Source organism: Amblyomma mixtum, chromosome 3 (assembly GCF_055824585.1).
Source record: "Amblyomma mixtum isolate Tamu chromosome 3, ASM5582458v1, whole genome shotgun sequence".
In the NCBI taxonomy this organism is placed as follows: domain Eukaryota; kingdom Metazoa; phylum Arthropoda; class Arachnida; order Ixodida; family Ixodidae; genus Amblyomma; species Amblyomma mixtum.
The window spans coordinates 51196352-51221420 of NC_143014.1; the positions used below are offsets into that span (position 1 = coordinate 51196352).

The 25069-nt window shown below is 52.4% G+C and overlaps 1 protein-coding gene across 2 annotated transcripts in view; it reads left to right on the forward strand.

The window, feature by feature from the left end:
* cv-2 (crosveinless 2-secreting protein) overlaps nucleotides 1-25069 on the forward strand; it is a 209255-nt gene that overhangs the window by 58902 nt on the left and 125284 nt on the right. The window contains exon 2 of one of the 2 annotated variants that reach the window (XM_089579141.1): nucleotides 2464-2535. The exons of the other annotated variant lie outside the window; for it this stretch is intronic. Within the exon in view, the coding sequence (XP_089435267.1) occupies nucleotides 2464-2535 (72 nt within the window). The remainder of the gene's footprint in view (nucleotides 1-2463; nucleotides 2536-25069) is intronic. 2 annotated transcript variants of the gene reach the window in all.

Below are 25069 nucleotides of genomic sequence, written 5' to 3' on the forward strand. Positions count from 1 at the left end.
CTTAGGCGCACACAGCCTCGCACACATGGCGTGGTGTCCAAAGAAGGGGTCACGGTGTCGGTTACATCTCAGACAACAGGCTCCCATCTCCATGGATTCGGTTTGCTGTGACTTGTACGAAAGCGAGAAATAGTTGCTCGCTTTGCGTATTTTTTGCGGGTATTTTACGCATTGCATTGCGGCTGTTGCACATACCTTTGAAGTCTTATATATTTTTAAGAATGATGAGCTAATCCCCTTAACCGAACTTATAAATTTTACAATCAGTCGGATGAGCACGGCGCAGATATGAGTCAGCGAGGTGCCTTTTCAGCACGAAAAATTTTTAGACTGGCAAAGCAAGCTTTGAACGCATTTATTTCATATACGCCATCTCTTTCGAGCCTCGTTTTTGGGCTACATTCATATAGCTGCACTTTTAAGCGAGGTATTTCTTATCTTTTTTTAGTGGAAAGCACCAAGCGCTAGTTTTTCACCGAGAAATGCGATAATCAAACGCGTGTTTGTACACAACGAAAGCGTGCACTCGCCTCCTTGTACCATATTAGCACAACAGCTAAAACAAAAAAAAAATATGCCGACTATGGCGTCTCACGTAATACTACACATGCGAGCTTCTGCTGCGAGTTTGATTCAAATAATCTGGTTTCTTATAGCGTCGTTATGAGCAAGCAAGGATCGAGAAACGAAGGGATCGTTGGGAGACATATACACGAAAGTATCCCACTGTCGCTGAAAATAAGGATACCATAGAGGTAGTCATGTAGGCTAGTTGGTGTGCATCATGCATAATTGCACCAGCGCACAAACACAGGAGAACCAGGAGCGTCGTCCTCTGTACTTCTTCTCCTGGTCTTCCCGTGTTTGTTCAGTGGTCGCATTTTGTATGAAACCATAAAGAAATGTTATTGCTCCTTTTACGGGGGTGTTGATTAGAGAATGTAGGAGAAGTGCTATTTTTTTATCTAATCAACACCATCATAAAGGAACATGTAACATTTTCTTATGCTTTCCTTTGTTTTAGTGACTGTGGGGAACGGTCGCATATGCTATGCAGCGGCTTGGTGACGCCGACGGAGACTGGTAACCAGACCATTCGAGAGCCTTTTAAGCCGCACGAGTAATACCATTTATTGCACAGAAAGCCTTAACCACGGCTAAGGCAACGCGGCTATCGGTAATTGCGGTTACAAGTACAGCTACACGGCAGCCTGCACTGCGATTAACTTACTGGTCATGGTTATCCGAAGCTGTGTGACCTCGGTACATACCCTTTTTACAAGGGCCGCTTTAACCACGGCTGAACCCTGCAAACCGTCGTCACGCTTAACCGTAGTTACCCTGCCCGCGTAGCACACGTATAGGCCGTCGGGCCGTTCGGCGCCCGTCGGCGGCGACCGCCACCTGGCCCTCCGCATCGGCGCGAGGGCCGATTCGCCGCGCTGCCGATGCAGGGCGCCAGCGCGCGGCACAGCACTGGAAAGCGTGCAGCACGGCAAGCCCAGTGTCCTTGAGGAGAAGCCAAACACTGCAGGATTGAGTTGTCAAGCGCAGCACCAGTGGCCAGTGCAGCGCGCAGGCCAGTGCGGGGCCGAGGGCGTGGCTGCCGAGCGCCCCTGTGCCGGCTGCCGTTTCGCGAACGAAGCGGGGTGTGAAGGCTGTCCCCCCGAGGAATCTTTCGCGCGGACTCGGTGGGCCTCACCTCAAAGCACAGTCGAGAACCGTTTGGTCGCAACTTCAGTCGCAGCCTTTGCGACTGAACAGGGTGTTTACAACACTGGACTCCAGCGAAAAACGGTTCAATGCTGTTCGGACTACGCACTGCTTTATAATCCTGCTCAGTTGGTACTTCTGTATCTATTTTCTTTTTTACCACCGTTTGAGCCCGTTGGCGTTTTAACCGCTTAAGAGGGTAGGAACGAAAAGTGCGCGAATACTTTTTTGCAAGTGCGAGCGATGTTGCTTGATTCGAGCGAAAAATGCATACATTAGGTGTGCCTCCGTGTGTACACAAGTACGCATGTTTGCTTCCATGGGAATTGGCATGAGTTTATAATCGCAAGCATGACATGCATGCTTGGGTTGTACAGATGTTCTCAACGAGCTGCAATCACAAAAACTGCTTGTATTCTGGTATACCGTTGCACCAGTGAGAGCTTGACAGCACTACTATGTGCGCAGCTTAGCGTTCGGAACTTTTAATCATTTTGAGTAAATCTGAATCGCCTAATTTGTAGAAAAGAAAAAGCGAGGCTGTTCTGTCATTCTACCGTGTCTGGAGAGCGTTTCTTGCTCTTGCAGAGCGTAGTTCGCCATGGTGTTAAATATGTGGTCAAACTGCTGCGACCTGCGAGAAGGTTGACGTGATTGCGAGGGCTGCCAAGCGAGCACTTGCTCGCGCCCAGCCGCGGACGTTGTTCTCCCTCTCGCCGGACTCACTGTGATCATGTTGGTGTGGCGCAGGACACTCCCCTTCCTGTGCACTGTTCCTCGCCTCCTGGCTCTCTCTTGCGGTTTCTACCCTCTTGAAGCCAGGTACGCGAACTTCACTCTTCTTCATTTTGTGTGCGTGTGCGCGTATCTGTGTGTTTCCGCGTGTACGGTCGGGGCGAAACACTCGACGAGACGAGACGGATGCGGGGCCCCCTGTTATCCACCTGGCTATGTTTGCACCTAGCGCTCCGCTCTTGTCGCGTCGATTGAAGCAGAACACGTGTTATGTAAACTAAACCTGCTGTAGCGCGGAAAGAACCTTGTTCTCCCCTCCCCCTGTTCTGGTTTTCTTGGCTCGTTCCGCTCACTCCATCACACTTCACCCTATCACACAGCGAGGATGTTCTATTTACTTCCTCGGCGGCGAAACAAGCATTTGTTGACCGCTTTTATCGGGAGGCCAGTGCTCGGAATGACAAGCCCGCGCTGCGAAGGGGAGCGGAACGGGCGAGCAACGCTCGGTCGCGCCGGCGGGAGCCGCGACATGGCTCGTCATTATCAAAGACTGCGCAAGAGCGTCTGCTGCGTAACCCCTCTCCTCGAAAGGCCGGTTCTTTGTTTGTTGCTCTCGTTGCTTAACCGCCGCGCCGACGGCTGCCATCGCGGGCGGCCCACCGCCTCGTTTGGGGCGAGCCTTGGACGCGGGCGCACGTGCGTCGCGAACCATTCTGATGCAGGCACCGTCGACCGCTTCCGGATGCCGCGCTGGAAGGCGCATGGGTGGAGTCGCGCGCAGTGCTCGTCTGGCGGCGTGGGAGGCGAGCCGCTCTCCTGCGGCCACATGAGCGCCGCCACGACTTTAATAGTGCCGCTGCTTTCAGCTGCTCGAGCGAGCGCAGGGTAGAGGTGCGCGCGAGAAAACCGGCTGCTGGCCCGACGCGCGCGCGGAGTTTGTTCATGTCAGTAAGTCGCGGCTGATGCAAATTTCGCTGACCTCATGCACGGCGGAATTGAGGGATGTAATGAAAACGGGCAGCGTGCTGGATCAAGTCGGGAGTGCAAGCGCGCACTGCATGCACCACAGAACGAACGCGAGCGCAGTGCGGCTTAAAAGGCCCGGCATAATCGTATACTTGCACTTGAAATGACCGCCGCTGTAACTCATCCGCACGCCGTGCTGCAGAAGCAGAAAAAAAAGCAAAAATTGACGTTTTACATTCATACTGTTCTTAACATTTCGCGCTAAGGATACATGACGCATGACCTTCATTGGGAACGCCGTCAACTGTCATTGAATAAAATTGGGGCCGAACTACACTGGTTCCGAGCGGGGGCACTTCTTCAGCAACCAGAGCAGACCGCGTCATGCCCTTCCAGCACGAGATCAGCGGACCTTTCCTGAGCCTCTTTTCGCGTCGTCGTCTCGACAGCGGCCGAAAGATTTATGTCGCGGGTCGCACCGCGGAAAGGCGCTGTCGCGTTACCTTGTCGCCCGTTGCCAGCGATTGGCCATTGTAATTAGGTGCCGCAGAGCTGCCGCGGCGCATCTCTAGCGTGCCTCGGAGCGTTATCCGCTGATAGCCGGTGTGTCCGAAGCCGGGGCGACGAATGTGCGGCGTAAGATAATGGGCTTGCATAAAGCCTCTCGTGAATATGTATGAAACGCGTCTCGGCGCTTTATTATGCGCCGAGCGCATGCACGCGGAGGAGCAAATACTCGGAGACACGGCCGGGGCAGGCGAGATAGTCTAAATGAAAGCAGCCGCATAACAAGTAGGCATTCGCTGTGTTGTAACAAAGCTTGGGGAAGAAAGAGCCTTTACGGCTCTTCTTATCGTCTGCTAACTAGGAAGATAGAGGAGAGCGTTAATCGAGTCTGCTGCTCCCAGAGGAAACCGCTTCCGGCAATTTACGAGCCATAGCGCGAAATTTGATAACTGCTACTTTTCTTTTCTTGGAAAGCGATCGGCACGGCGGTTAAAAACGATGTAATTTACAACGTGCCTGTATGGTGACCATAGTTCGGCTCAAAGAGAGAAAAAGGGAATCGCTCGGCAGGAGCTGAGGCTGTTTCATTCGCAGCAGGGAGGCTGCCGCGTCCTCTGCACTTGCATGCCGTTTCCGCATCGAAGGTGCCTTAGCTATAGCTTCGTGGGAAAAAGAAGAGGACGTCGTTGTCATCGAGGTTTAATTACGTGCTCGGTTCCGCGAACGGTCGCCCAGCCTTTTTGTATCGCACACCATCCTATATGACAGCGGTTTTCGTTGTCGCGTCGCCGTAAAAGTATTGTTATCGAAATGCGTATAGATGGAATTCCGCCAAGCGCTAAAGCAACATCTAAAAAGCCTCGCTCTATCTCTCTTCGTTTCCTCTGTCCTTAGTCCGTGTACACTGTCGGACGTTTGTGCACCGTGGGCTAGAAATGGCCTTCACGCCGTGCTTTGTTTTTGTTTTGTTTGTTTTTCCTTTCTCCGTCTTGTAAACTGAGCGAACCATGGAGGAAGCAGGCCAGTAAATTGAATTTGTCTCGCTGCTCTTCCGCCGCCGATGTGTCGTAAATGCCAGTGGCCGTTGTCACCCCCCCCCCCCCCCCCCCCCCCCCTCGCGGATCTGTCATTGACCTCAGAACTACCGCCCGCCCAAGCGTCCCGGTTGAAGGCTGAGTAAGTCTCGCCTTTTAGCGGCGATTCTAAAATCTATAGCAGCGCATTGATGTCTTTGTATGTGTATGTTGGGCAGTATTTTGTGCGCGCACAGGCGCCCTTAATAGGGGTAAGTGTATAACAACATTACACTACGGTCTCTTCGCTGAAAGCTCAGTTGTTTTTCAATGTAGTTACGGCCATAAGCCCCTAATCTTTTGTTATTAATGCGAAAGTATTGTATGGCTGATCATTATATGGTTGACCAAGAAAATTGGCACCAAAACTTCATGACGTCACCATGGTCTCCGTCAGAAGTAGACCGTAAGACAGTAGTGGGTGATCACAGGCAATGAAGCAAATACATTAGACGAGACGGTTGTATTTAGTGATAAGGGTAGGGATGGTTAGTGATAGTTGTAGTGACAGTGGTAGTCTTGTAATGATAAAAGACGTTACTAAATAGGGATGAGGGTTATTAATGACAATGGCAGTGGTAAAGGCCTTTAGTTTGAAACCCTTTATGGTAAATACATTTAGGTCAACGGCTTTAGGGTGAAGGCCTTTAAGGTAAATGCCTCCAGGGTGAAGGCCTTTAGGTCAAGGGTCTTTGTGGTTAAGGCCTTTACCTCTAAGAATGATTTCGCATTCACAGCACGTAAGGACCTTAATTAAGTGCCCACATAACTTTTGTGCTGCCCTCGCCGTTTTCATGTCACACCTTACCAGCGTGCTTTGTGAATTCCTTCAATTTTAGCTCATTCTTTTTAGTGCTTATTTCTGTAAGACATATATATATTCATCAAGTTCATTTGCCTACTTTTTTCTATGTTTCCTATAGTGTTGTGTAGAATTGATCATTGCATTTTTGTTGCCATTATTTTGCTGTAATCTGCATATTCTGTGATACCTTTGTAAACTGTCTAAGACTGCCAAGTGCCACTGTATTTTTTTTTATTTATATGGTGCGGAGGGCAGGCTTTTGTCAGGTGTCATGCCTTTCGCCCTGCTCTCCCTCGGTTTTGCAGCCTGTGTACTGAAAAAACGAAACAAGGAAGGAAGGAAGGAAGGAAGGAAGGAAGGAAGGAAGGAAGGAAGGAAGGAAGGAAGGAAGGAAGGAAGGAAGGAAGGAAGGAAGGAAGGAAGGAAGGAAGGAAGGAAGGAAGGAAGGAAGGAAGGAAGGAAGGAAGGAAGGAAGGAAGGAAGGAAGGAAGGAAGGAAGGAAGGAAGGAAGGAAGGAAGGAAGGAAGGAAGGAAGGAAGGAAGGAAGGAAGGAAGGAAGGAAGGAAGGAAGGAAGGAAGGAAGGAAGGAAGGAAGGAAGGAAGGAAGGAAGGAAGGAAGGAAGGAAGGAAGGAAGGAAGGAAGGAAGGAAGGAAGGAAGGAAGGAAGGAAGGAAGGAAGGAAGGAAGGAAGGAAGGAAGGAAGGAAGGAAGGAAGGAAGGAAGGAAGGAAGGAAGGAAGGAAGGAAGGAAGGAAGGAAGGAAGGAAGGAAGGAAGGAAGGAAGGAAGGAAGGAAGGAAGGAAGGAAGGAAGGAAGGAAGGAAGGAAGGAAGGAAGGAAGGAAGGAAGGAAGGAAGGAAGGAAGGAAGGAAGGAAGGAAGGAAGGAAGGAAGGAAGGAAGGAAGGAAGGAAGGAAGGAAGGAAGGAAGGAAGGAAGGAAGGAAGGAAGGAAGGAAGGAAGGAAGGAAGGAAGGAAGGAAGGAAGGAAGGAAGGAAGGAAGGAAGGAAGGAAGGAAGGAAGGAAGGAAGGAAGGAAGGAAGGAAGGAAGGAAGGAAGGAAGGAAGGAAGGAAGGAAGGAAGGAAGGAAGGAAGGAAGGAATTACTTCGCTCTTGCAATTTCACTTTAATGATTAAAACTGGTATTTAAGCTTAGAGCAATTTTCGATTTAACGGTCGCAACGTTTTCTGTCCCAGCCAGCTTCGTGGGTGGAAACATGCAGATGTTGGGTTTCATTGCGAAGGCTTCGATTTTTGCACTAAGGAAGGCAGTTGTGCGAATGCATGCTCGAATCGTGCGCAGTCGTCACGTAGTCGTCGGCAGAAACGAGTAAGGACGACACGTTGCAGGAGATATAATGGGCACCGAATCGAACATATATAATAATAATAATAATACTTTATTGCGCCAAATATATAAAAAAAATGTACAGAAATCCGGCCTGCCAAAGCCTCATAGGGCTTGAGTGGCAGAGCCCGACAGGCAGCGGAACCGCGCAGACATACACACAGGCAAAAAAAAAACACATTCAAAATAACGGACATCCAATTAGTATGGTGGTGAGAACAAAATAGACACAAGACTCATGTTACATGTAGGAAAAAAAAATCCTCATCAGATTAAATTGCGAGGAAGAAAAACCAAAGTGGCATGACAATACCTCAGATCAATGCAATAAATACAGCAGTAACCAATGAAATCACGGGATTTACTTGACAGGTGGTAAAGCAAATGAGTATGATGTCGTAAACCCTTTAATTAATGTATCGCAGCATCTTTTTTTTATTTTGTATTTAGTTTTTGCCCGGCGAGCACTTGGAGGTAACCTGTTAAAGTGAAAGGGAACGTAATAATCTCTTACACGCCTTCCATATCTTGTAGACCGTCGGGGAATACAAAAAGGTTCCTTCGGTCGAAAAGACCGTGTGGGAACATACGGAATCTTATCGTCACTAAGCCAAAAATGTTTCAGGACGATCGTTTCCATCAAAAGGCGATCAAAATCAGGTAGAGAAAATACCTTAAAGAGATCAGAATTGGAGGGAAGGCCTAAATCATAGCCAATATTTTTTTAACAAAGATCGTAGGAGAGAATTAATCCTGCACTTCCAGCGAACTGCAAAGTGACCATAGATCGTTATGCTATAGCGCAGTATGCTATAACCAAGGGCGTTTACGATAACTTTGCGTATTGAAAGCGGCATGTAGTACCTGATGTTGTAAAGCACACAGGAGACGGTTCGGAGCTTTTTACAAACGTGGGACAAGTGATCATTCCATGAAAGAGCACTGTCAAAGTATAATCCTAGGTATTTCACTGTATTTGTATAGCTCAAGGGTACACATTGACATTGGGCACAATCAGATCCGGGCAAGAACAGGTGATGGTTTAAATCTACCTTCTTCATCGGGCTGTGAAATCATATAAGCTGTCTTTGCAAAGTCTGTTCTACTCTGCAAGGCGTGCATTCGCTACTTGCGTCTGAATGAACAAAAATAAAGTATAAAGGAAAGGCTGAACACTATACACCTAGCTTCTTAGTGGACTAATCCAAGGTCGGACTCCGCGAGGCAGGTAATCGTTTTGCGAGCGGGAACACATATTCTTCGCAGTCAAAAACGGGGGTCGTATACAAAAAGAACTGCGCAGTTCAAATGATGGTCCCATCCCGTGCGCTCGTTTTCTCATGACCTGTCTTTTGCGCTGACAAACATGTAACGAGGTTCAGGATACTCTGGCCAGACAGTGGTTATCTTATTTTTTCTCAGTAGCCGGTGCGCCGGGGTGAAGCTGCCATAATGGAGACCTAGCGACGTGCTATCGCGGCTCTGCAGCCGAGCAGGGACCCTGGGCTGCGCAGGGACTCGTGGAATGCAGCGCGCTCCCGCCACTCGGGCCCTGAGAGCAGCAGCAGCGGCCAAACGGAGCGCGTTTCAGTTCGCGCCTGGCGCAGGCATAAAGCCGCCGGCTCCTCAAGCGAGCGGCTGCGCCGAGCGTGTGGACACCTTTTTGAAAAGGTCTCCGGAGAGCCGTGATTTGTGGCTGTCAGCACCCGCAACTCTCTTTCCCCCCTTTCCCTCTCTCTACCGATCCTCTTTTCCTCGCCGAACGCCGCCGGCCTGCGGAGAGCAGGGCTTGAGAGAACCTTTAGCCGTCCAGTCGTATACCGAGCGTTGCCTGTAGCGCGTTAGCATCTTTTGACGGTGCAGGCGTATAAACGTGTGCGCCCAGGAAGAAGTGGTATACGATCAGTTAAATATGTCCTTATTTGTGGCCTTTAAGCTTATTACTGAGCCTTTCTAAAGCGCGCACCTCCGTCAGGCCTTACCTGGTCGAGGGATTCTTCCTCCTTGAGCCTGTCTCTCTTGTGAATGTTAAGTCACTGTTTCCGGCGCCTTCCCTCAAATCCCTCCTATCCTGGACTGTCTCCACTCGCAGCTTCATTCAAAGTTATACTTCAACTAGGTATCTCCATCCCCCGTTTAGCCACCCCCGTTGTTGTATCATGTGCCACATCGGTGCGCAGCACGATGCCGGTGTTTGTAGCAGCGAAAACGAGATGCGTGTCCTAGAGCGTGAAGGAGGAAAAGGCAATATCCCGTGGTGTGAGCTCGCTTAAAAACCATGTCGCTCGGGCCGAGCGGCATTATTAGGTAGACACCAATACTTTGATGAGTGAAGTAATCTTCGCACAACTCGCTATAACTGATGGGGGTCACACCAATAGAAGATGCTTGACTAGACTGACGCAAAGCACAAGCAATCAAGACTTGCGACGCTGAGTGGGGGTGTCACAAAGTTAGGCCATCTTTTCACACTGCCTCCTCTCTCCAAGCCTTCCTCTCTTTTTTTTTTCAGTTTATCTTATTTTGTTAACCTTATCTTCTGTGATGCTTTCGTGGGAGGCGGCTTCGAACGAAGAGGTGGAAGAAAGGATGAGCTTTTCGCAACGCACAGGCCCGGACCCATTTTGTTCGCGGCCGCCGATCTCTTTCTTTCGTGACGGCGCCTCTCGGGTCATGTCCCAGTGTTCGTGCCGTTAGCAATCCGCTCTCCGTCTTCATCTGTCACGCCGAGCGCTGAGCTGTTTCCGAGCTATACTGCCTCGCACACAATAGACAACGAGGTACCGTCGGCATGCGAAGGGAAGCCTTCTGGCTGCGGCTTGAGTTTGGAGACTACGCCGCGGCGTGTCGCTCACGCTTTCAGCCTTGCGACTCGTATAGTAGCGGTATTGGAGTTTCCGCAAGACGCGGCGTGATGTCTTCGTATTCTTATTTGGGAGCCGTCGTCGCACGCTTTGTTGGTCTACACGTAACTCTACGACTACCTTTCTCTTTTCCATTCGTGTTCGCGGTGACAGCCACATAAATCGCCGACTTACTCACTACAGTGTATATACACGTGCGTGTACAGTTCATGGTTTTGACCGAACCGACAGTTGCGCCAGGCTTATTCTTCTTTCCCGGTGTCCACTGCGCGCCTCCTCGCGTGTCATTACTCACGCAGAAAAATGGGATATTTGTGAATAAATTAGGTAGGCGAAACTATATTAGCCAGCCCCCGGTGAGGGGACCTGTTCGCGCGCCCAGCCTTTATTCGGTGCGACACCGGCGGGCAGGCGCGCGTGCGTGTTTGGCGCCCGTGGCTTTGTGCGCTCGCTTGCCCCGTGGGCGAGTCTGTATTACCACATTTCACAAGAATAGCGTCTGCGCAAACGCGTCTAGCGCACCTGCGCGCGACGTAATTTATTGTTATTTAATTCCAACGCAACCTGTAGGCCAAGTTCAACGATTCTTTACAAGGTGCTCGCGCGACACCCGCTCACTCAGTAGACTCCACTGCAGCAGCGCTCGTGAGCATAATTAAGCGTCCCGGCCGGTGCCACTCGGCAACATTGGGCATCGCCGCTTTTGTTACACACTAACATTCAAGTAACGCCCAGCTGGCAGGCTTGGCTGGGATTAACTGGCTCGTAATCAGAATTTTATTTTACTGAGACGAAAAATGCACACACGCACTCGTAAGTTTTGAAAATGCAGAACAAAAAGGCCCGGCGTACGTGCTTGTCGTGGTGCAAAAGAAAGTTCGCGAACTGACGTGAAGTGAGACTGCAATCCCCAATAAAGTGCTACGCTGAAATTAGTGCAGTTGTGGCGGCGGCCTCCTTTGAAACTTGTCAGGTGGCATCAACCCATGACAGGTAATATGGACCCGCAGCTGCGCTAGCCGGCGCCAAACAGACGACTGCGAAGGGACGTGGCTAAATTGTCTTCTTCCTTCGTGATGACCTCGCTAACATCTATTTCGTGACAGCTCGTGAGTGTGGACATCGGTGATGGCAAGTTCCGTGCGTTAAACGCCGCCGCGGTGGCTCAGCGGTTATGGTGCTCGGCTGCTGTCCCAAAAGACGCGGGTTCGATCCCGGCCGCGGCGGCTAGAATTTCTTTGGAGGAGAAATTCTAGAGGCCCGTGTACTGTGCGATGTCAGTGCACGTAAAAGAACCCCAGGTGGTCGAAATTTCCGGAGCCCTCCACTACGGCGTCTCTCATAGCCTTAGTCGCTTTGGGACGTTAAACCCCATAAACCAAACCACCAACCAAGTTCCGTGCGTCCATCCACTTGGACGTCGGCGTGCAGCGGTTAGACGGTGGTCGCGTGTGCGAGTGGCGGTCACGTGCCGGCCGCGTGCCAGCGCGGGGCCCCCGGTACGCCGCGACGGCCGCTTGAGCCGCTTCAAGTGACGCGCCACTTTCCACACCGCCAAACCCGAACCTACCGAGGTGGGATTGGAATGTGGCCTTCGACTCCCACCGCCTTAGCATTCCCCGGCGGCTGTCTTGGACGAACGCACCGCAGTGCGCCCGCCTTTCCCGCATTTTCGACTCGCTTTATTTTTCTTCGCTTCGCAATCGAACTGCTTGCCTCTGCCCGCAATTGAGATAAAGCCACGATCTCCAGACACGCGCGAGCGCACGCGCGCCTCGCCACGCTCCAGTGAGGCGGTCGCTGGCGCATTCGCCGCTTCCTTGGCGTTTAGAAACGCAGTCAGCGTCTCGCTTTTCTTTCTACCACTATACTAAGTCGGATTGCCTGAACGTAAAGTGCGTGTCTGCGTGTAACGCGTTGGATGCTGCCCATGCGTTTTCCACGCGTCGTACGTTTCTGTGAACGCAAAGGCAATGCAATCGAAGCCCGAAGAAAAAGAAACTATCCAAACTCGGAACGATTCTCTTTTCCCATATAAACCCGTGATGGAAGGTTAAGTTCTGATATATGACCGGTTTTGGAGCGAAGTAGAGAAGAACGCGGCGTTCTTTTCTCTACTGTACTTCGAGTCAGTACTAGTATTTACTTATTACCTCGATTTGGGCAGGCTTGACACTTCGGTGTACCTAGCTGGGCTAAAGTTTTTCGCACTTTTTTCTTTAATTTTACAATGCCCAACTTCGAATGTGTGTCTGCTATATCGGACTCTCTGAAAGGTGCATGGCTAGTGGTCAGCTCTGGCGCGCTTAACACCGCCGCGTAAAGTGTACCGTCATTTCCCGTGAGACAGGGTGGCGCGCAAGACACGAGTGAGGCAATAAAGGACCTCGCCGTGTCGCCAGTGCGGAGGACGGCGAAGCTGAATCCTGGGGGCAGAGTGAACAATGGCTCCGCACGTGGGCGTGGCGGGCAAGTACATTTCCAAGCGCTGGTGGCATTGTGGTCACACTTGTATCATCAGCCGGCGCAGCTGAGCGCTCTCGGGGCGCGTGGGCGCAGGCCTTGATTGGCCTACTCGCGAGGGGCTTCGCGCGGCGGCACCCGGGCGTCTCAAACACGGTGCGCGCGCGGAATCAGCCAAGTAGGACGGCAGAAATAATGGCCCGGGGTTAAGCAAACGCCGTGCAGTGCCAGCGCGGCTCGGAAAACAGCCGAAGCCTCGGATGAGGCGGCGATGAGCCTCAAGGGCGGCACGACTCTTGATCGCGACGCTCCCGCACCAGCGCGCACCTGTTTGCTGAAGGGGCTCCGGCGCTGCTTGTTCGTCGCCTCCCAGCGAAGGCTGCGCGGAAGGAAAGCCCGCGGTCGGCGTCTGATCGCGCGGTGTTTCTTGGCCGCTGGTGCGAGCCGTTGGCGCGAATCGTCCCGCCAGGGTCGAGGGGCCTCCCGCCTCTCATTAGCCTCCGGCACCTTTTCTTTGACGCCCTTTTCGTTCGTTTTCTTCTTCTTCTTCGGGCGGCGAGGCTATACGTGCGGGCACGTGACTGGCGCGGGTGCTGCTGTGCGAGGGCCTAGGGCCATTTCCGAGCGAGCTTCCTGTTCGCTTTGTTTGCTCCGCGTCGCCTCGGGAGCCATGCGCGTCTTTACTCTTTCTTTGGCGTGTTTTTGCCCGTCTCCGCCGGCCCGTCGCTGGCCTCCCGCCCGCATTGACCACGCGCCTGTCGTCTTCAGCGGCAGCCGCGCGACGGGGGACCTTGAGACGGCGATGACCAAATTATATTGTGCCAGATGCAATCAGCTTTATTGGCTGCTTTAAAGCCAGAGAGCCGTCGCCGCCGGGAATTCTGTTAGATAAAGAGGAGCCGCGACATGCCACGTCCCTTTCGATGAGCCTGAAGACCAAACCGGCTAAAAAAAGTGCGGCTTATAGGAGCGTCTTATGTTGTTTTTAATCATCGTTACGTTTAATCATCTCGTGTTCCGGTGCCTCGAGCGTGGTTTGACGATCGACCTTTTTTTTTTTTTTTTGCCGTTCTACTCCCAGAGGGCGAACGGATTCGGAAAACTGTGAGCCATCAAGGCTTTCATGTAAATTACGTTGCCGTTCAGCCATTCTATTCGTGAGGTTAAAAACTCCACACGATATTCCAAGTCTAACGCGATGAAATTTATGGCAACTGAAAATTACGCGCTTCAAGATCATTCACAGTTGCTAGAACAACGTAATGGAATTCCAAACCGCTTCTTCATTGCGTGCAAGCGGACGTTGTACACTTTCCACGATAACATCCTCCGGATATAAGGCGCCTTCAAAGAGGCGATCACTAGAATTAAGTGATGTAATCATTAACAAGGCCTTATTGCGCGGCACTGTGTCTGTGTTGGAATTCGTGCAATGAACTACCTGAAAGAGCCGAAGATGATTCGCGCACATGTTAGAAATTCAGAGAACTTCACGAGCAAAGGTTTCCGAAGCCGTGGGGAGAGGAATATGAGCTCCTTTGCCCGAGAATTAGTTCCCGCATCGGAAAGCGTCGAACGTGTGGGGCTGTTCGCGAACGTTCGAAGGAGAGTGCGATTAGTAGCCTCGTGACTCAGCTTTATGTTTCGAACCATGTTCATCTGCAAACGTTGCCCTCTGTAAACTGAAACGCCCGACTCGAAAATGCATCGATTGGCTGCGATGTGCGGAAGGTCGCAAAGCTGGCGTAAAGAAGCGCAGGCCAGAAGAGCAATAATAAACAGGGTGAGTAGAGGAGGACCGGACTTTGCACAGCTTCATAAACACCGTCACAGCGCGATCTCTGGTGGCGCCTTCGACCACTCCCGCAGAGGACGCGGCCGTCGCGCGAAGGGCAGCGCGGTGAGAGGGCGCCTGTTTGTCTTTTGCCGCGCCACGAGATGTTTGCTGAGACGGTAATAATCTTAATGGTGGTCCCCGCAAGAAAGCCGATCGACGCCGACGCTAACCCGCCCGGTGTGTGCCCTAACCCGCGTCCGAGTTCGATAACGCGGAAGCGAGTTTCTTTTCCTTTGGCCGCGTCGCGGTCTTCGATAACGTCACAATAAGGCGCCCCGGGTGTTTGTCATATCGCCCCATTTTTGGTCGGCTCCCTTTCGCTCCGTCCTCTCCTCCCCTCGGGCGGCGGCCAAATGGAGTTATGGTTAGCGCAGAGAGCGCCCGATCCGCGGAGACCCCATTATGGTCCGCGCAGCCGGGACACTCTTACGTCAGCGCAGTTGATTCCCTCTGCGGTTGCCGCTGCGGGGGCTGATTATTTGGGTCGCCGCCGCCGCTCCCCTCCGCGGTGTCTCCTTGTGTCGCGTCTCCAGGAGCATTATGCGCTTAATTGGCAATAAATTTTGATGTGCGTTATTCAGGAGACGCGGCTGGCGCGTTCCGCGCTCCTACACTCGTATACGCTCGGAAATGGGAGTCATCAAAAAGTGCCACTCTTTGTCGTCCCCCCCCCCCCCCCCCCCCCCCCCTACGCACCAGCACAGGCTCGCGATCTCTGCTGCAAGCGCATCGGTCATCAGGCGCCTCGTTTCTCGCGACATGGTGATGGGAGGAAAGTGGAAAAGCCACATCCTGCAGTTGACCCCCCAACTGCGTCGCTTAAGCGCCGCCCATTTGGATTTAGCAATAGCGCGCTTCACGCTCATCGCGGCGCACGCTTCATTTCTCCCCTCTTACTTCTCCCTTTCCGCTTACTTTTTTTTTCTCTTTCTCTCTCTTTTCTGTTTTCGTCGTCTAAACGCCCAACTTCTTCTTAGTGGCTGCGGCGAGCGCGCTGTCAACACCCTGAAACTTAATTCACGTTATGTAATGATTCAAATCATGCCAGTTTGCCTAAGCGTGGCTATGGCGAGCGCGTCTGCTTCATTCCTCGCGCTATAGCCTGTTTCGACGGCGGTAAGCGCCTTCTGAAGAAACTGTCAGCCACGTCTCTGGCTACTGGGACAACTTCACGAGAGCACCGCGGCACCATGCCAGCGGTGCCATTCTTACTTCGCGCAAGGTGCCAGCTCGCTTCTCCGCTGTCCACGGAACAAAAGAAAGCGCGTTCTTCCCCTTGTGTTCAGTGTCTCGAGCCATGTGTTCGGCATTTTATCCGCCCCTGCAAAGACAAATTCGAGTCATTAGAGAAAAAGGGGTGAGCTTCAGACGGGCGCTAACCAACGCCCGAGAGATTCGTTATTGGTATTATCGTCACGAACGTTTCAAAATAAACGAGAAGGTATTTCGCACCTTGCGGGTGGTCGTCCGGAGATGCGTAGTTATATTTCTGCGCGAATCGCAAGTTACGTGGTCTGAAATAAAATGACTGCACGTGGGGTGGCCGCCAAGTGTTCGACAGTCCAACGCAGCAACGCTATCTCCGCAATATTCAAAACGGTGTGTGTCGTTGTCAAGCTGCCAGCTTGCGCGCTGGTAGCTGTTACCTGCATAATGTGTGCTTTTATTGGCGTCGATAGCGTAGCGAGGGGTTCATTAATGACCAAAGAAAACATAAATCCTGAAGTCCGCAGGGAAGGAAAGTACAAGGATATTGTAGTGCTTTATTACTCACTTTTCTCAAAAACGCTGTTTGCTTGCACTGTCGCTGGCGTTTCCGACCCCGGCTTTTGCCACTTCATTATAGTTGTTACTGCTTTAGTCATCACTTGTCCCAACAATCGGAATCACCGGCACAAGAAATTTTAGCATTTCGAAAGCCTCATTTATTTCCAATTGCTCTCCGTCGTTCTATTCGTTCCACACCGGCAAGTAGCCGCTGCTTCGCGCCCGTCGCTTAGTCTTCAGAAGCCGTTCTTTTTGCGAGGCGCGACCGAGAATCACACCCTGCCGCTGCAAGCCGCGAGTCTGGTGCTGGGTGTGATCCGCGAAGGCGGCGGGATGGTGTAGACCACGGAGGCGTCTCAGATTCGACCGCAGGTGTGACCGTGGGAGAACGCGCCATGGTTTTCAAGCAGTGCACCGCGCAGGAAGCAACGTGAGACGGCCCGTGTTACTCCGGGCGACGCGTGAATGATTGTCGAGGCGGCGACGACTACGACGCGGTGCTCGGCGACGTCCGGTGCGAGCGACGCGGTTAGTTTCTGGGCTTCCTTCGGCGGCGTCGGTTCAAACCTCACTGCCCTTCCGGCGCGGCCTGTTTTTCAATACGCGCCCTCGGGCACTCGCCTGAGTCAAAGTTTGCATTCGCCGAGCCGGAAGCTTTGGCTCGCTCGTGTTTCCAAACAGCCGAAGGGAATCACGCGCGTGCGATGGCCCTTGCGCGCGCTTGGCGCAGCCTCCGCTGCTGCTTTGTCGTCGTCCCCCCACCCCGTGGCCTTGTTTGCCCTCCTCTCTCTCAGTGTCACATCGGCGTCAGGGCGCGTACCTGATTGCTCCCATTCTGCTTTCAGGGTCGACCTTTGCCGCGCGCGACGATGGAATACCTGTCAAAGAACTTGTCGGTATGCGACTCCGCGCCTTCCCGACCGTTTCTCCATGTTGAAAGCTTTCCTTTACAGATGGTTTGCCCCGGAGAAAAATGGCTCGGAAGTAATTAGGGTATGTCCGTAGCCGCGTCGTCCTCGAGGCCGTACATTGGATATGCCCGGCGTAAGTGATTCTCAAGGTGCGCCAGACAGACGAACAACGCTCGCCGGCCAAGAGACGGACCGATAAAATGCGCGGCGAATATGCTGCGCCTCGAGCGAAGCGAATTAAGAACCGCTGCGAGTGCCGCATTCCGAGTGATCTCGATTCATACGGGGCGCCTTCGACCCCTCTCGTCTCGATCCCACTAAACTTGCAGCATATCGGCTGGAATACGCTTCTCAACGAACGCTGCTCCACTGTTTTGTTGTTTCTTGGTGGCTGTTGCCATGTGCCATGAGGGACAAAAAGCCTCACGAACAGCGGTGCACGCGTATAGGTGTCATGTCTGTGGACGACCGTCTGATTTGCCTTCCACGCGTGAGCGTACGTCATTTCCACTTTCACCTACGCAAATCTGAAGCCGCAGAGCTATCGGCTTGAGTACAGAGAGGTACCGCTTACATACGCAGGCCGTGAGACTACACTGTAACAACCACAAGTGCGTCAGGTGAAGCAGCGAATTTTGTTGGGATGCCGAGCTCATACAGACGATTTCACATGTCGATGGGTTTAAAATGAAGACACGCGAATGTCACTGAGATTGAAGTGCGTTTAGCTTTTTGTTTGCCTATCTACACCTTGATTTTGATTTTATGTCCAAAATCAATATCGTTTTGCCAGATAGGCGCGGCACTTGGTGAAAGGAACGTGAAGTGATAGCCTGTCCTGAACTGATGGCACATTTAAGCGTGGCGCTTCAGTTATTAAGACAGAAGCTTAGCGAGCAAGCTGTGCAATGGAAAGCTCGTCTGCGGCATTCCTTCGGAGTGACTCCACACGCGCGCACGCACACATGTACGCACAAAAAATAACTAAAAAGCCCAGCAAGCGAGAGAGAAACGGAATTTCTTTCCAGCTCTCAGAGCCGATACGTGTCGGCGGCAAAGCGACACGCCCACACTGCCCGCGCTCACAAAAGCGCGCGTATAGATTTCGCGCCCTGACTCAGCTGTCACTTTTTGCGGGCGCGCGCGCGCGCTCGGTGGCTGAAGCGATCTAATGATGGCGCCGCTTCTGTGTGTCGGCAATTATGATTCTTTTCGCGCTGGAAATCTAATTAATGCGGGCCCGCCCCTCTTGGCGCGCGGCGAAGGCCTCGGCAGCTGTTGTTGCAGGGGCTCTGGGACGCCGCTGTGGACGCGAGGACCCCCCCCCCTCCCTGCCGCCTTCAGCTTTGAGCTTGCAGCGGTGATCTCCGCGTTTTCACCTTTCGACGACGTCGGCCTCTAGCACCGCCCACGTGCGGCGGCGCCGTCGAGCGACGCTATAGGCGCGCCACACGCTCACCAAAAAGAAACCCGCACCTTCTTTAACTGCCTTTCTTCTTCTCTCCTAATGGCTACCCTTAATGTACATACTCAGCCGCCTAAGTTAGCTCGTCTGTCTTCCTGCGGCATTAAATATCCTCGGCCCTCATTGTGATTGGTTGTTTCGTGGGATTGTGCATCCAGACTTGCCTCGGACTCTGTGTGCTCCTGAGTCGAAACTCATCCGAACGTGGGGTCGAAGCCTGCATGGAAACCCGCCTGTCCACGCTAAGATGGCTCCAAGTCACCATTGGCTCAGCTGCTTTGTTAAGGCGGAAGCCTTTAATGCCTCATCGTTATAAGCAGGAGCTGTCGACAGAAATGTCACGCTTTTCAGTTGGTCGAAACGGTTGTGACATCACAGTGCGCGAATTTCGAACGGGGCCAATTGTACCTTGGCTACTAACCATGCAATCAATTAAAGGGATCGTATAGTGATGCTTTAAGTAAGTTTGACTGAGTTTAGTCTATTGCTTACTTAACCAATCAGTCTAATTAACCTTTCTAGTCATACCGGATAAATAAATAAAACCGAGTAGGAAATTGGCCGAGCTTGGGAATCGAACCCCGGTCTCCGGAGTGCGAGCCGAGCACGCTACTACTCCGCCATGCCAGCTCGATGGTTTGGAATGAACAAAGGTGCGTCTAGTGAATACAGTGTCTTCGTTCACTCCCATCTTCCTCCCTTCCCGTTACGACGAGGTTTAGGAGTCCACCGAGATATCAGAGTCAGATACATTTCCTTTCCTCAAAAACCAATTTACCGACGAGCAAGGCGTATTTGTCCGCCTTTCAGATTGGTCCAAATTGTCATGACGTCACCGCGCGCGAATTTTGACGGGTGTCCACCGAAATATGTGAGGCAGTTACTGCGCAACTTCCTTTCCTCAAATAGAATTTTCGACTAGTGTCTACTGAGATATGTGAAACAGTTACTCAGTAATTTCCTTTCCTCAAATACAATTTTCATTTTCTTCATTACGGCCCCTCTTTCTTCTTTCACTCACACTTCCTCCCTTCCTGTACGGTGCGGCTCAGGTGTCCACCGAGATGACAGAGAATTACAGCCCCATTTCCTTTCCTCAAAAAGCGTTGCGTTCAAAGGGCAACGCATCGCGCCGAACGGGTGGTGGCGTTCCTTGGACTCCGTGGCAGCGCTACAACATGCTGTCGCGTTCCACTCCTAAAGGCGAAGCTTAAGCGTCATTAGTTGGCAGTTAATTAATGCACCAACAAAATGTGCAGTGAACAATCGCGTAGCAGAATGCAGCACTCAGGCTTTCGCCTTTCACCACTTTAGTCGCTAAAGTTCCTCGTAATTTTTGGACACCCTGACGCAAACCATCAATTAGTGCCCGTGGGGAGGTCCGGTAACCAATGTCTGCTAAAGCATTCCGCCCAAACCGCGAAGCCCCCATCGCTCATGATTCAAGTTGGTGGCTAACACCTGCGTCCCGTCCGAAAGCACGCCCGGTATCGAGCAGCGGTGGTTAGCGCTGATCGGTCGAGGCTGCCTGGAATAATGCTCAAGTTGTCAAGAGAACTCGTTCAGGATGACAGCGACATGAACTGTTAGAACTGAAATGATGCTCGAGCAGTCGTTGCCTGAATGCGTATTAGACGTTGTCTTTAGTATTAATCACAGCCTTACAAAAGAGTCCGACATGTGAGGCGGAAGAGACGTTTAAGGCTTTTTTCACGTAACCATCGTGAATAAGCACGTGAATATAGCGGCCGTAAAAGCTGATTATTCCGTGGCAGCAGCCTGGACTGCATCGTCCTAAACGTCACGCGTTCTGCAGACGATGCAGCCGTCACGGGGAGAGAGCAGTTGATAAGCCTCGCTGAAGAGGTCCACCAACCTTTTTAATTGTTTAATATTGCTCAGGGGAGCCCGCGAAAGCATTTGGAGCGGTTTTTTTTTTATTATTTTTTGCGTCTCGTCCGGCTACTATCAGGTGCTACGCCCGTTACTTACGTCAGTTGGCAATCTGTGTCTTCCTTTCTTCATTTTCTCACCATTTTGTATTTCTTAACCACAAACAACAATGATAACATTGTGATATTACCTGTCTGTAAAATTAGCAGGCAGGCATTGATCGTCACACAGCCAAAGAATATATTTTGCATTTGTCGAGTTTCCATAGACAAAAGCCTCATTGTGGCGAAGTAGGCGTACAGAAAAGGGGCAAATCAGATGCAAGCTATAGCTTATAAGCCTACGAACGCCTGTGAAACGGGCATTAGAACTGCGACAGTGGTCTTGCAACCGCATGGTAACGCTAGGCTCAAAGACAATCGCAACAGGCGTATTAAGCGTGTTCCTCACAACGAACTGACGGGAATTCTGAAGTTCCCATTAGCTATTGGTGAAATTATCTTTTGGGAGCGGGTAGGGTGTCGTCATTTTTTGTGCAAACTTACAAAGCGCGAGGTTAGAAAAGCGTGCACAGCATGCACACGTCGTTACAAAACGCTGTCTCGGTCTTAAAGGGGCTGCGAAACACTGCCTGGGGGAATACCGGCTATACTTCAGGTGGGTTCTTTGTCACACAGATGCTGACTTAAAAAGAATTACAGGAATCGATGCACAGGAACGGGAGTTATTCAGTGAAGAAATTTCAAAATACAAGCAAACAAAACGCTGCCCTCAACTCGATTTTGGCGGGGCTTCCCACTCCTATTTCGCTCTCCCAATGACGGCACCTGGCGCAACCAATCAAAACAGCCAGCCAGAGCACATCGCGGAAGTTTGTACTCCATGGTTGCCTGCTCTCTGTAACTCGTTCTTGCTGAGACTGGCAGCGTTGTTTCCATGCCAGAGCGCCCCTGGTGGTGTATTTTTACTTTATTTGCTTTGCAGGGCTTTTATCTAAGACAAACAAATTGTTTTTGTTGATCTAATATAAAACGCAGACAGGTGACAAAATGTGTCTCTATTTATTCACACAATTTGCAGTATATTTACTGTTTGTCCGGTCATCAAGCTCGCGCCAGGTGATGTCATATCCGCTGCCAAAAACCCGCCACTGTGTGGCGACACCATCAGAGCCATGAAGTTGTTTTTGGGAGGACATTAAAATATTAAAAAACGGAATGTACGCGGTATTACCGACGCTAATAACACCATTATAACTCACTGTATGCAATCAACAGGCAAAACAGTTAACTAAGATTGTGTTTCTGGGCCACTTTAAGGCATCAGATGGAGAGCCGTTTTTAGTCCCAGCTTGTTTAATATGAATGCGGCGCATTCCGTGGGCGAAGTGTTAACAAGCATTCCGCTATTATCTGGCATATTACCACGGCAGAGCAGCTCCGCGACCGAAGGCCGCTTTATCGAACTATTTATATACGCTCCAATGTATACCCTCCTTTCTTACTTCGCCGCTTGGTTTTCTCCTCTCCGTCTCGGCGTTATCTCGAGGAGCGCCTCGGTCCATTTAGAGGGGGCCTAGCCTTCGCCTGTTGACAAGACACCCCCGGAGCGGGTGAACCGCGCCGCAGAATGCCCGGCCATGCAGCAGCACCACTCCGGAGCCCCGCCGCGGCATCCCCATTCCCCGCGCGATGTGCTACCGGCTCTTGTACACCACCGAGATGGCAACGGGAGATGGTCGGGCACGCCGATCACGTTCCTCAGCGGGAGTGGCCCACGAAAGCCGGGAGAAGGACGACACACTTCGGCGAGCCTGACGGCGGGGGAAGAGGGAGTGAGCGGCGAAAGCAAACACGAGACCTTATTTTTGCTCCTCCCTTTTAAACTTTCGGCCGATGCTACCAGATCGCCGCTGCGATCTCCAAGCAGCGCGCGCATCATCCGGACGACGAGAAGAGAGCCACGGGACGGATCCGCGGGAACCTGTCGCGCGAGTCGCGGCAATTGTCCGCCGACCGAGTAGTAGCGCTGCCGCTCTCGTGCGGGCCAAGTGGCTCGCACCGCCGGCAACGGTGAGCGCGCGCGCGCGCGCGTTCCGCGCCGAGGTGATAATTCAAGGGTAATCGGTGCCGCCCGAAGGCCATCGCTTACGCCAGATTGGTATCGCTGCAGGCGCGAGAGCGCGCGTGTCTCCTCCTCAGCCTCTTCCTCCTCCCCTTCTTGCGCTCGCACGCACTGGCCGCGTTTTCTTTTTTTTCTTCTCTCGCTTCGCGCGCTCCGTGGCGCTGATGCGCCCACGATTTGCATGCCGCGCACTCGCGACTCCCGCGCGCGGCTTCTTCGTTTATTGCTTCGGCTGATACGGCGAGAAATCGAAAAGACGTATATACGAGGCCGGTCGCCCTTCCTTTCGCGGGCGCATTCGAGCTTCGAAACTTTCGCGAGCGAGCGTGGCGCATAAAAAAGGAAAGAAAGAAGGAATGAAAACTGTGTGTGTATGGGGGGGGGGGGGGGTTAAAACATTAACCGAACCGTACTAGCTGTAGCGATCGTGAATAAGCAAAAAATAAAAACCAATTTGAGAATCCGTAGTCGATACACCGGATATCGCGAGACAGTCTAGAATGTGCAGAAAGAAACATAGCTTCTGTTTCTCTTTGTTTTTGTGCTTGCGAGAGGAGGTGCTGCCCACGTGGCTGTTTTGTTCGAGACTAACGCGAGGTCACTGAGCACTGAAAGGGAGAATTTCCGTCGCATTTTCCCACGAATATGTCGCCTTAACACAGTGTTACTGCTGAGGCTGGTGGCTTTCATACAAGGTTGTTGCTATCTGCGCGTTTGCGAAACCGACGCGAAGCTTTTTGCGCGAGGATGAAGCGTTCGCTTTCACTCCTGTGTGCGGCCTTATCGCAAGCTTCGCCTCCGTGACTCAGTGAATATTTAAGTGCAGAACATATAGGGCTGGCGTAATTAATGCACGGTATTAGAGTTCGCACGGCGCCGCCCTCCCACAAATGTTACTCCCAAGTCATGGGGGTAACCTTGTCCGTGAATCTTAGTGCGCCACGATAATTTGTACTTCACGCGAGGCAGTCGGGCTTTACAAGGTCGCACGGATGCCACTTAACTGTGTATAATGCCTCCGCTGAATAATGAAAGGGCAAAACAAGATCCTTCCTCCTCGCCCGCGGGGGGAGCACGTGTCACCGCACCTCTCACCCGGTCCGCCATGGACAAGCGATTACCGGACTCGACAGATGTATCAACGAGACCATCGGCGGCGTCATCGGCACATTTCTAGCGGCGCGGAGGATAAAGTAAAGCGGCCAGCTGGCAGCCCAGAGGCAGAACAGCGAACCGCATAACCGCGCGTGCCGTTTATCACACATTCCAGGCCGCCGCCGCCGCCTGAGCAGCGCAATAAATATATGAGGGCGAGCGTGGTTATTTAGCGGGCGCAGTCCCGATCGAATACAGTATTATAGCGGGAGGGAGAACGTCTCTCGGGAAAACCCGGCAGTTTTTACGCGTGCTTCGGCGGCGGCGACCAACGTGCCCGCTTTCCTTAATGCCGATCAGCCGCTGCAATAATTGCGAAGCTCGCGGGGCCATTATACGCGGCAGCCGGGCTCCGCCCGCGCTGCTCGAAGGGGATTTGCATTCGCAATGCTCCCTCAAACAAACACTTCTCCGCTGCTGTCCGGACCGCTCCTCCCGTGTAATTACGCCGACAGCGCGGGCGCGCATTGTCTTGGCGGCGGCGGCGCGCGCGTCTTCTCCAGGCTGGCGATTAGCGGCGCGTATAGATCACCGCCGCGCGGTCGGGAGGCGCGCCCCGGACCTTGGCTGGAGGTGAGAAGAAGGTTCCCACCGCGTGTGTGAGCGCACAAATCTCGCCGCCGCTTGGCGTTGCCAGTCACGGAGGAGGCCGGGGAGAGGCGCCCATCGGAGTGACCACTGCCGCGCGCTGCTGCTTAGCGCTGTCATTATGTTAACGAATGCGCCTTTGCCCCCCGCGCGGCCATGCTTCTTCTGCCCGCGCCGGAGAAAAACCGCGAGAGCCTGCGGCGACGGCCCGCATCGGCACCGCGGCTCTGAAGGGCCGCAGTGAAATGCAGTTTTCACTTTGCGGTGCACCGCGAGTTCACCGCTGAGAGGAGGCGGGTCACGTCCCGTTAGCCGGCGCTCTCCGAAGCCCCCGAGCGCCCCACCGAGCCCGTTCCGCATTAATGCGCGCGTTGTTTGCGTTGCGCTAACGAGCCGGGAATCAAGTACAGATGGCGGTGGCGAAGTGCACGCTTCCCCGAGCGATTGGCGGACGGTCTTAGCGCGATGATGGCAGTTACAGCGCCTTGTTACCGGTGCCCCTGCGGGTCGTTGGCATTTTTCTACTTTCTCTGGAATTCGCTCTCAGCACCCGAACTATTCACATCGGTGCTCGTGGAGGTTTCTTCGACAAAAGCATTCTACGCAGCTATCAGTCGTCATCGTGCCAATTAAGGAAACTGAGTCATTCTCTTACCCGATGTCAAATATGCCCTTCTCCCAGTCATTTACAGCGCTGCAATGAGGTATAATTCGTTATCGCGTGCTCCCGGCTTGTACAACTTTAGGGCGACGCGGCAGGCATGGTCACAGAGTAAAATGAGAGGAAAGGCGCGGTAGCTCTCGGACGCGCTTGAAGTGGCGAGGATGAGGGGAGGAGATCACGGAGAGAGTTCGTTGA